This window comes from Podarcis cretensis (assembly GCF_951804945.1).
Source record: "Podarcis cretensis genome assembly, chromosome: Z".
Taxonomy (NCBI): domain Eukaryota; kingdom Metazoa; phylum Chordata; class Lepidosauria; order Squamata; family Lacertidae; genus Podarcis; species Podarcis cretensis.
Window position 1 is genome coordinate 25,256,717 of NC_137184.1, and position 15,785 is coordinate 25,272,501.

Below are 15,785 nucleotides of genomic sequence, written 5' to 3' on the forward strand. Positions count from 1 at the left end.
CAGAGTGCCAGACTCCGTGGAGAATCCTTAGAAATCCCAGGAGTGAGCACATGCTTCTTCAGCAGAGACAGACAATGAGAGGAAAGCTTTACTGGGGAGGGGGGAGGCTGATCAATGTGGCCTTTGAATGCACTTCTTTCTTCCCACCCACCCCCCATGTAAATAAATGGTTGCCTATAAAACAAAGGGCAGTGCTTCTCTTGAAGACACTATTACAATAATGGCAAAGCCAATTAACGTAAGAAGAACTTTCAATATATAGGAAGAACTTTCTGACAGCTAAGAGCTGTTTGGCAGTGGAGAAGACCACCTTAGAAGGTGGTGGACTCTCCTTCACTGGAGATTTTTAAGCAGAGGTTGGGTGGCCATCTGTCGGGGTTATTTAGCATTGATTCCTGCATTGCAGGGGATTGGACTAGATGACCATTTGGGCGCCTTCCAACCTTTCAATTCTATGCTTCTATGAATTCTGTACTGAAGGCAGCCTCTCACTGATGGGAGGGGTGTTATTCATGCAGCTAAAACAGACCCCTTCCACTGGGGTTTCTGAAACATACAAGTTATCTTGAAACGCAAACCTCACAGGTCTCAGTGCTAGAAGAGAACAGGGAGACAGAAAATTTATTTCAGCTTTTCTGAAATGTGTCTGCTTTTAGTGCACAAGATGCTGGACAGATACCCATGCCTGAACCGCTTTTTGTGTGGAAGCAGGATGATATGAACCTTCGGTCTTATCTACTAGGGCATTTTATTGGTATATACCGTATTTTTCGCTCTATAAGACACACCCTTTCCCCTCCAAAAATTAAGGGGAAATGTGTGTGCGTCTTATGGAGCGAATGCAGGCTCCATGGCTTCAGGGATAGCCGCATGAAGCCTCTGGAGGGCAGCGGGAGTTCCTGCTGCGCTCTGGAGGCTCCCCGTTGCTTTCGCTGAAGCCAGGAGAGCAGGACTCTCCTGGCTTCAGGGATAGCCGCCTGAAGCCAGGAGAGCGAGAGGGATAGGTGTGCACTGATCCCTCTCGCTCTCCTGGCTTCGCTTTGCTGGAGAGGCGCTGCACAGCTTTCCCTCTCTGCGCAGCACCCCTTCAGTGAAGCAGGAGGAGAAATGGAAGGGGCTCCGTTTCTCCTGCCGCTGAAGGGGCGCTGCGCTGAAGGGGCGCTGCACAGAGAGGGAGAGAATATTTTTTTCTTGTTCTCCCTCTCTAAAGCTAGGTGCATCCTATGGTCAGGTGCGTCCTATAGAGCGAAAAATACGGTAGTTCAGACCCACAAATAGTCTACACCTAGTAGAAACTGCCCCAGAGGCTCCTGACTTACTCCTGGATTTCCAGCACAGGTACATCCCTACTTAAAATAAAAATTAAAATCCACAGCATGCTCAGAACAGTTCTGAACAAATGGTGCATGTCTCGGCCAGCTGGAGAAGGAAGCAAAACATTGGAAGGCTTTCAAATGCAACTCACTCCCTTCTAGCCTTTCATCTTCAGTTTATGGTTGCTTATCTCCTTAATGAAATTCCCTCTCTGGATAGGGCTGAAACTTATTGTTTGCGGCTCCATTAGCAAGGTCGTGTATGGAATACTGGTGATAAAAGCAGAGGGTGGGAGAGAAAGACAACTAAAATTAGGTTAGTTTTGCTCTCTCTCTTTTCATTGATTGATTGCACATATAGACCATTTTTCATCAGTCTTCAAAAGCAATTTCCCTGCTTCCTGGCTGCTCCTCCTGGCCTCTCATTAAGTTTAATTTCCTCCAACCTAGTCCTTCTCCCCCTTCCTCAAACTGCTTCACCACCACTGCTGTGTTCTTTGAACAACTGAAATACAGAAAGAGAAGGAGCCATGTTATGCAAAACAAGCAAAACCACACATTTGGATGCCTGGAATCTTCTAAGGGGAAAAATTCAAATTTATTTCAAGTTTAGTGCTAAATAAATAAAGCTTATCACTTTCATGAATTCCCTGTATATTTCTCCCAACATGGATGCCTCAACACTGTTCAGATGCTTCCAGAGCTTAGGAGACCATTAGGAAGCCAGTTTATTCCTTCACATTTCTAGGTGTGAGCAAAAACAACATGCAACATTGGAAGCTTCATCCCAGACTGACTTTTTAAAATGTCACTTGCATCAGAAAAGAGATAACTTGAGATGACCCAACCCAGGCCAACAGGTAAAGGTAAAGGTACCCCCTGACCATAAGGTCCTGTCGTGACCGACTCTGGGGTTGTGGCGCTTATCTCGCTTTATTGGCCGAGGGAGCCAGCATACAGCTTCCAGGTCATGTGGCCAGCATGACTAAGCCGCTTCTGGCGAACCAGAGCAGCACACGGAAAAGCCGTTTACCTTCCCGCCGGAGCAGTACCTATTTATCTACTTGCACTTTGACGTGCTTTCAAACTGCTAGGTGGGCAGGAGCAGGGACTGAGCAACGGGAGCTCACACCGTCGTGGGGAATCAAACCACCGACCTTCTGATCGGCAAGTCCTAGGCTCTGTGGTTTAATCCATAGCGCCACCCGCATCCCGCCACACCAGTTTAGTAAACAGATTTTGTCCAAGAATACAGCATGCACCTTATCATTGCTACAAAACTGCAGTTGAGAGGTCTCCCTGCACACCTCTTTCGCTGAATCAAGATTCAAAGAACTGTAGTGTAAAAAGGGGCCCCAATGGTCACTGATTCCAACCCCTGCAGTGCAGGTATCTTAACTAAAGCATCTCAGACAGAAGGCCATACAACCTCTGCTTAAAAAACTCCTATGAAGGAGAGCCCACCACCTTCCAAAGTTGTCCATTTAACAGTCGAATAGCTTTTCTAATCTGAAAGGTATTCCTGATGTTTAGTCAGAATCTTCTTTCTTGTAATCTGAATCCATTGCTTCAAGTCCTACCTTCCGGAGCAGGTGAAAACAAGTTTGCTCCATCTTCCATGTGGCAGCCCTTCAGATATTTGAAGATGGCTATCATATCTCCTCTTAGTCTCCTCTTATCCAGGCTAAACATACCCAGCTCCTTCAACCATTCCTCATAAGCCAGGCACAGGCAAACTCGGCCCTCCGAATGTTTTGGGACTACAATTCCCATCATCCCTGACCACTGGTCCTGTTAAGCTAGGGATGATGGGAGTTGTAGTCCCAAAACATCTGAAAGGCCAGGTTTGCCTATGCCTGTCATAGGCCTTGGTTTCCAGAACCCCGATCAATTTGGCTGCTCTTATCTGCACACATTCCAGCTTCTCAATATCCCATTTAAATTGTGGTGTCCAGTACTAGACAGGCAGAATAGTGAGTTCTGTTTTGACTGTAATGATTTATTTGTTTTTAACAGTACGTCATATTGTGGTAACCCACCCTGACAACAATTACTGGAAATATTAACTGTTTTTGTATATGTATTTCTTCTTTAAGAAAAAAAAATTGTATTGTTTTATGGAACTGCTTTTAATTATTTTTACACTTTCCCTGTTTTAGTATTGTATATTTTATTGTTGCAGCCCACTGTGAGATTTTTATGGTAAAAGAGCACATAAGGAAACAAACAAACAAACCTAAGTATTTTACAATGTAGGTTAAAAAGGTAATGGGACCCCTGACAGTTAAGTCCAGTCTCAAACGACTCTGGGGTTGCAGCGCTCATCTTGCTTTACAGGCCGAGGGAGCCAGCGTCTGTCCGCTTCCACAGACAGTTTTTCTGGATCATGTGGCCAGCATGACTAAGCCACTTCTGGCAAAACCAGAGCAGCACACGGAAACGCCATTTACCTTCCTGCTGGAGCAGTACCTATTTATCTGCTTGCACTGAGTACTTTCAAACTGCTAGGTAGGCAGGAGCTGGGACCAAAGAACAGGAGCTCACTCCGTCATGGGGATTTGAACCGCCAATCTTTCGATAATCAAGTTCAAGCGGCAGAGTGGTTTAAACCACAGTGCCACCCACGTCCTACAATGTACCGGTAGGTTAACACATCTACAAAACACAAGTAACTAAACACAGCTTCTTCCTCGGTGTCAGAATAAACATTATACATAAAAATCAGTCACAAAAATACAAAGCGAGATTCTGCATCATAAAACATAGGAAATAGCTAAATAAAGTATTATCTAGACATCAGGAAAGAGTAAGAATTCCGTATTTACACACAGACTGGTGGATAACAAGACAAAAGAAAAATCAACTTGCTCTACACAGTCACCATAAGTTCATAGCCCCTTGTGCAGCAACAAACACAACTTAGTCTAACTGGGCTGAAGGGTGGTTAAGAAATGCTACACACCACCCCCAAATCTCCACAGTCCTGCAAGATTTCAGGCACTTGTCAAGGGTCTGTGTTTCATTTTGGAAAAATGAGGCACTGCAGAGACTGTGGTGTCTTTATGGTATATGAATTATTTACACATATATACAACCTGAGCATACAAGGGAGAGGACCACAGCATACATGCCCCAAGAGGTTCTGGCTTCTTCCATAGCCACAGTAGCCTTAGACTTAAGCAGACCCCAACCACTGTTTTCAAACATTGCTCTCTCTCCAGCCCACTACTTCCCAACACTGTTGCTTAACTCCTAACTCCTTTCTAAACAAAACCTTTCCTTAAAACACTGGCATTGTCTTTTTAAACTAAATCCTCAGTTGAGGGACGAATAAAATCCCCCGATTTGCAAATGGTGCATGTCCTTTCATCCTTTGGCTTGCTAATGGATCATTACCCCATGCTAACACCTCAAAGGGAAATTATTTGACTTAATTAACTCTTAAAACATGTTGATTTCCTTAGAAATCACGTTAGAAGTATCTAACGTAAATATATGTATAAAATATAAAAATGCATTTAGAAAATAAATAAATAAATAAATAAATAAGCAAGCAAGCAAGCAAGCGAGGGGGTGAAGTGTCTAATACACAATTCAGGCAGTTTGCCTTAGTTTTTCACACAGGCTAATTCCAAAGGGTTAAAACAGGGATAGGCAACCTAAGGCCTGGGGGCCGGATGCGGCCAATCGCCTTCTCAAGCCAGCCCGTGGACAGTCCGGGAATCAGTGTGTTTTTACATGAGCAGAATGTGAGTTTTTATTTAAAATGCATCTCTGGGGCATAGGAATTCGTTTATATATTTTTTCAAAATATAGTCCAGCCCACCACATGGTCTGAGGGACAGTGGACTGGCCCACGGCTGAAAAAGGCTGCGGACCCCTGGGTTAAAAGCTTGTAACACACATCTTAATACACACTGTTATTGATGACTTTCTAACACTTGGGGGTCTGATAACACTCAATCCTTAATTAAATTCTAGCACCTACAACAAGCCTTTACAGTGCTACCTCGGGTTACATATGCTTCAGGTTACACACGCTTCAGGTTACAGACTCCACTAACCCAGAAATATTACCTCGGGTTAAGAACTTTGCTTCAGGATAAGCACAGAAATCGTGCTCCGGCGGCATGGTGGCAGCAGGAGGCCCCATTAGCTAAAGTGGTGCTTCAGGTTAAGAACGGTTTCAGGTTAAGGACGGACCTCCAGAACGAATTAAGTTCTTAACCCGAGGTACCACTGTATAGCAATATTATGCACATGACTCTCAACTCACACTGAGGTTATGTTCCAGGGATAGTGTGTAAAGCCAAAATTGTGTTTAGTCAAAACACATTGGGTGCAATGGTGGGTGGGATTGCCAAAGTATTTCCACCCCACCCCACCCCGGACACCTGTCCGCATTCTGCCCCCTTTCTAATTAAAAAAAAATTGTTTTGCTAAGTGCGTGAAGCTGAACGTGCACGAGTTTAATGTGCGTAAGTTGTGAGTTACCTGTACATACATAATGTGTAATGCTACTGTGGGGAGGGGGGGTTGCACCAGCCCTCTTGCTACTCTTGCACTCATGGGCTTCAGTATCTGTAAATGGTACTCTAAACAAATGGTGGCATTAAGCTGAAAAAAGGCACCAAAAGGAGCAACCACATCCTCTTCGACAGAAGAGAGAGCTCTGGCTCCTCCTGCTGGGTGATACAGGCCACACACACAAGCTTTGAACTTAAAGGGAACTTTCCTAGACAGAGACTGCAATCAAGCTACACATTAAAAGCACATGACTTCCCTCCAACAATACTGGGAAATGTAGTTTGTCCAGGATGCTGGGAATTGCAGACCTGTAGAGGGTAAACGATTGCTCCCAGGATTCTTTGGGAGGAGTGATGTGCTTTAAATGTTCAGTGCTCGCAACCAGAGGCATGCAGGAGCTCTTGTGTGAGACAGGTTGTGATGCAATTGTAAGACAGCCTCAGTGCTCATTTGCACCGCTGCTTTCCTGCACCAGCACATATCAGAAGACGCAATTTAAATCTCACATGTGAAAATGTCCTAAGGCTGAGCAGCAAGCTATGTAATCAGCAGCACTGAGTGGTGAAATAATTGTTGGGCTGTACCACTTCAGCCTGCAAGTGAAGGATTGGATGTTTTGGTGCTGACACACAGACAGACACACACACACACAAAAAAAAAAAAAATCAAGCACCACCTCCCTATGTATACAGAGCTAGCAGGAAGAAAGCCAAGACAGAACCCCAGAGATCAGTCACACATGCAACACCTTGTGTTAAGAGAGACAAAGCCAAGCAATTGCAGCACACGGGACTCCCTTGTGCAGCTTGCTTTTAAAGTCAAAAAGGGGTGCAAAATGTGCAGCAATTGTCATTTTGGTATCAGGATAGGGAGGGGAGGGGAGGGGAGGGGGAGAGGGAGAGGGAGAGGGAGGGGGAGGGAGAGAGGGAGAGGGAGGGAGAGAGAGAGAGAGAGAGAGAGAGAATGTGCATGAGAGAGCATAAGATTCTAGGATGCTTGAGGAATTTAACCTTTGCAAATTCCAATACGAACTGGCATCATCCACATGTTCTACTACACCAATTATCAATGCAGTTATCCATTAGCATCTACACCTCCCAAATGTTCTGGCATGGTTAGGACCATAGGAAGCTTCCTTATACAAAGCCAGGCCATTGGTCTATCTATCTCAGCACCAGCTGCGCTGACTGGCAGAGGCTCTCAAGGGTTTCAGGCAGAGGACACTCTCAGCTCTATCAGGAGATGCCAGGGATTGTACCATTGAGCAATGACACCCCTTGAATATTTCTCTGCTCAAAAGTGTATCTAGAGCACATTTGTGAATGCATATTCCCTCCAGGCCAGCATTCCAAGAGCCACATGGCAGTGGTGGCCAAGGCCAGATGCAAAATTTACCTCCGGACAGCAGGCAATCTTACACACATATTCCTTAATCCAGGCAACCAAAGTGAGCTGGTCTTTGACCGTAATAAATTATCTATCTATCTATCTATCTAATCCAGGCAACCAAGGTGCATTATCAAAGTCTGAGAACATACTGCAGCCAAACAAAAGGAGTCAATGAGAGTAAGAGGCAGGGTCAGGAGCCAGGTGCTGCTCAGGTGAGTCCAAAGGGCTAGGCAGAGTGGCTCAAAGGGCTAGGGAACAAAGATCTGCTGGGTTATGGTGGGGCTGGGTGGGATGAGAAGGTTATAGAATCTTTTAGCCAATATATATAAACAAAGTTGAGAAAATGCATAGAAGAAATGGTGAAAAATAAACACTAAGTTGCTGTGAATTGTGCTAGAGAATATTCTCCCTTTCTTGCAGTTCTGACTGCTTTCCAGTAAGCTAATCAGGAATTCACTTTCTAAGCAACCGTCCTACAAGGTCTGGCACTCGCCACACTCCTAGAACCCATGTATGTGGAACAGATGCTGGCAACAGCTCCTGGATCTCATGTTGTCAAGGTACTGCTCACCAGCCTAGAACCTCCAATGGGCTTTTGTAATGCAAAGTTGGCCCCCCTCTACAACTTTGTGTATATCTCCAAGGCAACCAGGATTTTAGAAGGCAAGCTGGTCAACCTCTCTCGGGCCAGCACTAGAGGGCAGCAAATAGCTGTAAACCAGCAAGAGGTACCTCTATCGTAATGCAAGGCAGCAGTCTTCAGATGGGAGTGTCACACACTTTGATCTTTGTTCAAAAAATCAGAGTGACCATGAAGAAATGTGAGGCTTTATATGGTTTGTCCCCTTCCTACGAACTCCCTAGGATCCCAAATTATTATTTTTTTTCTGTTCCAGCAGGCTATTTTAGCCTCACTGATTTCATGTTCTGCTTCCCAAGTATAACATGGAATAAATGTATCTAGGGATGGAGGTGGGGAAAGTCCTCCTTTGGAAGCTTCAACTTCTATACAGATTGATAGATGTGCTCTAATTGGATTGTGCACCTCTCCAAACTTGGGGAACGAAGGCATATAAAATATGTATACAAAATGTGTACAATTTAAATGCAAAGTAAAAGGTAAAGGTAAAGGTACCCCTGCCCGTACGGGCCAGTCTTGACAGACTCTGGGGTTGTGCGCCCATCTCACTTAAGAGGCCAGGGGCCAGCGCTGTCCGGAGACACTTCCGGGTCACGTGGCCAGCGTGACATCGCTGCTCTGGCCAGAGCCAGAGCCAGAGCCGCACACGGAAACGCCGTTTACCTTCCCGCTGGTAAGAAGGTCCCTATTTATCTACTTGCACCCGGAGGTGCTTTCGAACTGCTAGGTTGGCAGGCGCTGGGACCGAGCAGCGGGAGAGCACCCAGCCGCAGGGATTCGAACCGCCGACCTTTCGATCGGCAAGCCCTAGGCGCTGAGGCTTTAACCCACAGCGCCACCTGCGTCCCAAATGCAAAGTAGGGGGCCTTAAAAAAAATCTCCAAATAAGCCTTACACACTTACACACACACACACACACACACACACACACACACACTACATACCTCTTTTATTCAGTAGATAGATGGGAACAATGTACAACATGACATGCTGAATGTAATAGACCTCCAATTCAAAAGGTAGCTGGGGAAAGAAGGAAAAGAAAGCAGTAAGTACTATGCATAAATTAACATAACACTATAGATGGAGTCCTGCTGGATCAGGCAAAAGGCCCATCTAGTCAAGTACTCTGGTCTCACATGGGCCAACCAGATGTCTTTGGGAAGCCCACAAGAAGGACCTGAGGGCCATAGTGCTCTTCCCACCAGTGACTCTCAGCAGCTAGTATTCAGAAGCATCCTGCCATCATTTATTTACAAAACTGCATCTGAGAATAGCCATTCAGGAGATATTTCAGCTCAGCTTTCTATGCATTCATAGAGTGTGTAAAAATTAACATGGCAGCCTCCTTCAGTTTTAAGAAATCACACAACAGGAAAACAGATCTGAAATGCTTTCCAGTTCCAAAGCTTCACCAGTGCTCTTGGGTGACTAGTTCAAGGGTCACTGTGGACTCAAATCCTGGCACAAGAGAAGCAAAAGCTTTTGAGTCTTCAATCCCCAGCTGAGGATATAGATACTAATAGGTACTGTTTGTCAAGCCTTAGGGCAAAAACACACAATTATGGTCATGGGCTTATTCACTCACTTAACAGGTTGTGTGAGCCATGTAATATGTGAGATAATAACCCATATAATTACTGTGGTGTAAAGTACTGCTATCCCTAGTGCATTTCAGGTTCATCATTAATGTTTCCTGGTTGTCACTGGTACTAGAAAATGTTCGGAAGTGAGCAATTGTGACTCACAGCCTCTGATTTGCAGCACATAGCCCATAATGCATTTGGTCTTTTCTTCTTCTTCTGAAAGTGCACTGAACAACAATCACAGCCTCCCACTAATTATGGAGCCAATTTTTCAAGCTTTGTTACCCTTAACTTTGGTTTGCAAGGAGTTCAGCTGTTTAGATTTCATGCTGAATTGACTGGTTAAATTGACATTTGCAAGAGCATCAGATGTTTACTTGCAAAGCTTTGCTTGTTTTTTCTTGGATCTTCAAGGTTTGTTCTTGACTTACCATTCCTGGTTTGTTTGAAGCAAAAGAAATCATGGGCCCAGGTTCAGATGTAATGCTTGAGCCAAACTATGGCTTAGCTCCTGGTACGGCTGAGTGATAGATCAATATATCGGCAAAAACTGGTTTGAAGCCCATATCATTATATCAGTTTCATAATTTTTGATCTGGCAATGTATCACAAATCATGATGTATGTGTGCGTATGTGCACGCTATGCAAAAATCACAACACAGGAAAAACCGTGAAGCCAACCGTCCTTATTTCAGACATTGTGATATATCGGTATACTGTAATGTTTACCTGGTGCAGGAGCAGTTTTAGGTGAAAGGACTTTGAGATCATTTCTAGTCCTAAAAATAAATGCCTTCTTTCTAAACATACCGAGGCTCCCTATGCAAACATTTTGCATCTGGCTCTGGTCGGTAACTCTCAAAGCTACAGGAAAAATCAAAGTAGGTCCATAAAGCCTGAAGTCTACCCACCCCTAAATTACACTACTTAGAAAGGGTCTTAAATAAACAGCAAATCCTCTCAAAAACATAAAGAAATCTTCACAAACTGCTAAATATACACTTTGGCCAGCTGTTTTTAAAAGTTTTATAAAAGGCCCCCATGGCAACATGGGGGCCTTTTATGACACATGTTGTTAAGCAAGGTGACAATTTAATGTCACCAGAATCCCAGATGTCTTTCTGGAAAGATTTAATACCACAACATTTGCTAGTTTAATCCTCATTGCTATCTTAGTCACATGTCTGTACTTAGATATCGTAAGTATATCTCCCAGGGATATTCTTAATATGCAGCTGACAGGTATTATGCTCTGTTTGGATGTATTTTGTTAGCTATTACTATTTATTAAAGATAATGATGAAAAAACCTTGCACAGAAAACATTTTTAAACTGTGATTTTTTTGAACAGTTTTAGGTAAAATACAAACACACAAAGTATTCATTTCTGACAGGGTTCCTCTACTGTTTTACATAATCACCACAAAGGGAACACTTCTGAAAAATGATTCTGCTGCAACAACATGTAGAACAAAAACAATCTTTCATAGAATGAGAATGGTTTGTTCTCCAGTTCGGCTAACAAAACAAGTATGTTTCCTGGTACACCGCCGGCATCTGTCTAAACAACATAATTAAAACAAGGAATAGCCAACACCCACTGTAATCTAAGATGAAAAAGGAAGAACATCACGTCTATCAAATTAAACACAGCCATACAGAGTAAACAGTAGCACATTTATTTCATGTATTCATGACACCATGTGTGACAGGAAACAAGGGCACACATATCAGGGCACAAGGGCCTGAGTAGGCCCCTGATGAAGGAAGCCAAAGGCTCATCTACTCCAGAACTCTGTTCTAACAGTAGCCAATCACTAAGATTAGTGCAACATCACTCTCCCCACTTGTGAATCCCAGGAAATTGTATTCGGCAGCAGTATCCTAGTTTAAGAACAAGTACCTGGGTTCACAAGAGCAAAAATTAATACGCTCAGTTCCTTCTCTTACAGCCAGGGCTGGTGCACCCATGAGGCAAAGTGAGATGCAATGACAGATGGGGGTTAGTTGAAACCCAGACTTGGATGCTTTCAATCAGCACCTCAGGGCCACAGGAGTTTACATGCCAACCTAGCCATTATATTACAGAGCCATACTATCATTAATGCTACTAGTGGTTTTGAGAGCACAAAGCACTTTGCCTACATTATCATAGTACTCCTTGCAACCTATTATGCTAAGCATTTCTGCCCCATATAATGCAGCTGGGGAGATACTTGGGCTGAGAGAGAGAATTAGGCTGCCTAATAAGTTTATTACAAGATTAAAGCAAGATTTCAACTGGGGCTATTTCCATTCTTCACTCTGAGCCATATTTGACAATATTGTAAGCAGCCTGTCAACCCTGAGGAAGGCCAAGAGAGGCAAACAAGGTAAGACAGGAGCAATCCCTGAGAATCTCTTAACTATATGCATTATGTATCAAGGATTGAAGGAAATGGTGAGTGCAGGGGGGAAAAACCTGGGTGTTCTGGATTTTCCAGTGTTGATATTGCATCATCCTAAGAAGCACTGCCAGCCATCTAAGAGGAAGCCATGAATGTGCAGATTAGGAGCAGCTTAGTAAAAACCACAGTTGCTGTTTATTAGTCCAGGCACATTATTGCACAAGTATGACTATTCTTACCAGTAAATTGTTACAAAACATTTTCCTCCACATAGTGAAGTTTGAACGCCATAGAAATCCTGGACACAAGGGTCACATTGACTGATGACCAAAAAATAAACAAAATATGCCAAATCTGATCCCGTGGCCAGCAACTTTGTCAGACAATTACATACATGGCATTTGCCATACAAGGATACATGTAGAGATAAAGGGTGATAACTTAACTGTCATACCCGGAGTAAATCCACTTAATTCAATGGACTTACTCCTAAAGGCTGTTAACCTCACTTACCTGTGAATAAATCCCACTGAATTCAACAGGACATACTTCTGTGTAAATGTGGTTAGGGTTGTGCTGTAAGAGCCAAGCACTGAATGCACACATGCTAACATGCGAGAGAGTGAGGCTCCCACATTGTGCATCTTATCTATCTATCTATCTCTTATTTATTTAGAGTATTTGTAATATGCTCTTCAGCCAAAAAGGCTCCCAAGAGTGGCTCACATACAGTCAAAGCAAGGCAGCCCCTACCTGAAGGCTTGCAATCTAAATACAAAATGAAATCCCAACACACATACGAAAAGCGACAGGGAAGAAAGAAAATCGAAACCAAAACTCAGAGCCCAATTCCTAAACAGGTCTTCCCAGCTAGAACAGGTCAGGGGCAGGAGGTGCCTGGAGGAGCTGGGCTACCAGCATCCTGTGATGCTTAAAAGTTAAACATGCTTTGATAGAGGAAGCACCCACAGTTTAACTACCATTTAAGTTTTACTACAGGCTCTAAAATGTGTTTCTTGGTTGAGACACAAAATTGGCATGCTGGCAACTCATCTACAACTAAAGACACTGAAAATTAATGACAAGAGGAGCTTTTATTAGTCATCAACAGCTATTATACTCTACTCATATTTCCAAATATGAGTTTGGCACAGAACAGCACGTTACTGTTGCACTATTGGTGGCATGCATCTGCCTAGAGAGACAATGGAGTGTGTGTGACTCCAGAGATGAAGCCAAACTGCTGTATTAGCAGCACAAAAGTCACACACACACACACACACACACACACACACACACACACCCTGACGCAAGCCTGGGCAGTGTATATGGAAGTCCTGGGCTGCCTAGCCAACAAGACTCCCCTCTTGGCCTGCACTGTAACATCTCCCCCTATTTCCAGAATCCCTGTACACCATATCATTATCATCATCACTCTTAGCCTGATTTTCTGGGAATGATCCATTCAGTTGATGGATGGGGAGCCTGATGCTCTCCAGATGTTGCAGGACTACTATCCCCAACAACACCCAGAGGTCACTATGTTGGCTACTCCTGCAACTGTACCTGGAGGGACGCAGGTTCTTCTTCACTGACCTAGTTGTTCCAACACAGTGCTTTTGCCATTCAGCCAGCAAATGTACTTCCAGATACAATGGCAGGTGGAGGTTGGGGGTGGAGCCAGAGTTATGAGCGGCCCTACTGTTTGGGAGGAAGCATTAGCTGCCACTGCTAGGCTGCTAGGCTACCTCCCTTACATAAGAATCAAGCATTGTACAATGGAAGAGGCAGCACACAAACTCACACACTCCTCTCTATTCTCCACCTAGGTGAGAAACAGAGTTGAATTAACATATTCCGGCAAAGAGGGTGCACACAGTTGGCCTAGTGAGAGAGAATTCACTGAGGAGGTGTGACCTGGGAAGAGGGATTCTGGCTAAGTAGGAAGCCTAGTACGAGGAGAGTCCTGAGGCTCAAAGAGAGAGGACTGTGGAGGGTGCATTTGGCCCCTGGCCGAAGGTTCCCCACCTCTGCTCTATGCCAGTTTCACCATCGTTCTCTACACCCAAAGCCCTTTCAAAGTAAATTAGAAATCAATGCTTAGGTTCTACTTTATCTTTTGATTTCTAAAGTAAATGCCTCTTAAAATCACATGTGACACACAAATTAATGTGACAATTAACTGAGATCTACAGGACTAACTAACTAACTAACTAGATACTAAAAGACCACGTGCAAAGCTCTTCAGAGTTACCAAGTTTTCTTCCTAGACTTCAACTTGAGTTACTTACTTCCACAACAAACCCCTAAATCTAAATTACTTCTTAGAATAACCCTAGTCTAGGAGATATTTTTTGTGAGCTCCCCAGGGAACAGCTACAGGGTGGTCTATAAACTCTATGAATATACAGATAAATTTTCCCCAGGTTACAAATGGAAAACCGATGCTGATGAATTCGAGTGCTTTGCCTGAAGCCATATAAAGAAGTCAGAGCCAAGGTAGAACCCAATCCAATCCCTACAGGCTTTGGGACACTACAGTAGTACCTTGGTTTATGAACGCAATCCGTTCCAGAAGTCCGTTCTTAAACAAAAGCGTTCTTAAACCGAGACACACTTTCCCTAGTGAGGCCTCCCACTGCTGGTGCCCTTCCGCCGTTCTGCTTCCATTCGGCTTCTGGAACACCTACTTTCGGTTTTGTAGAGTTCATATCCCAAATAGTTCGTTAACAGGGCTGTTCATAGACTGAGGAACCACTGTACTTTTATCTGACAAACTGAATCAACGATGCAGAGCCTGTTTTTGATTTTTAAAAAAGTACAATGTCCCTGCTACCAATAATAATAATAATAATAATAATAATAATAATAATAATAATAATAATTTATTATTTATACCCCGCCCATCTGGCTGGGCTTCCCCAGCCACTCTGGGCGGCTTCCAAAAGAATATTAAAATACATCAAACATTAAAAGCTTCCCTAAACAGGGCTGCCTTCAGATGTCTTCTAAAAGCCTGGTAGTTGTTGTTCTCTTTGACATCTGGTGGGAGGGTGTTCCACAGGGAAGGCGCCACTACCGAGAAGGCCCTCTGCCTGGTTCCCTGTAACTTGGCTTCTCGCAGTGAGGGAACCGCCAGAAGGCCCTCGGTGCTGGACCTCAGTGTCCGGGTAGAACGATGGGGGTGGAGATGCTCCTTCAGATATACTGGACCAAGGCCGTTTAGGGCTTTAAAGGTCAGCACCAACACTTTGAATTGTGCTCGGAAACATATTGGGAGCCAATGTAGGTCTTTCAAGACTGGTGTTATGTGGTCTCTGCGGCCGCTCCCAGTCACCAGTGTAGCTGCCGCGTTCTGGATTAGTTGTAGTTTCCGGGTCACCTTCAAAGGTAGCCTCACGTAGAGCGCATTGCAGTAATCCAAGCGGGAGATAACCAGAGCATGCACCACTCTGGCGAGGCAGTCCGCAGACAGGTAGGGTCTCAGCCTACGTACCAGATGGAGCTGGTAAACAGCTGCCCTGGACACAGATTTGACCTGTGCCTCCATGGACAGCTGTGAGTCCAAAATGACTCCTAGGCTGCGCACCTGGTCCTTCAGGGGCACAGTTATCCCATTCAGGACCAGGGAATCCTCCACACCTGCCCGCCTCCTGTCCCCCAAAAACAGTACTTCTGTCTTGTCAGGATTCAACCTCAATCTGTTAGCCGCCATCCAACCTCCAACCGCCTCCAGGCACTCACACAGGACCTTCACCGCCTTCACTGGTTCTGATTTGAAAGAGAGGTAGATCTGGGTATCATCCGCATACTGATGAACACCCAGCCCAAATCCCCTGATGATCTCTCCCAGCAGCTTCATGTAGATGTTGAAAAGCATGGGGGAGAGGACAGAACCCTGAGGCACCCCACAAGTGAGAGCCCAGGGGTCTGAACACTCAT

General features: G+C 44.4%; 1 protein-coding gene across 7 annotated transcripts in view; it reads right to left on the reverse strand.

Moving 5' to 3' along the window:
- The window catches only part of TMEM164 (transmembrane protein 164), a 53,807-nt gene that overhangs the window by 7,166 nt on the left and 30,856 nt on the right, over window positions 1-15,785 (reverse strand). For all 7 annotated transcript variants that reach the window (XM_079961756.1, XM_079961758.1, XM_079961755.1 and 4 more), the window contains exon 5: window positions 8,814-8,892. In XM_079961756.1, coding sequence (XP_079817882.1) covers window positions 8,814-8,892 — 79 coding nt within the window. The remainder of the gene's footprint in view (window positions 1-8,813; window positions 8,893-15,785) is intronic.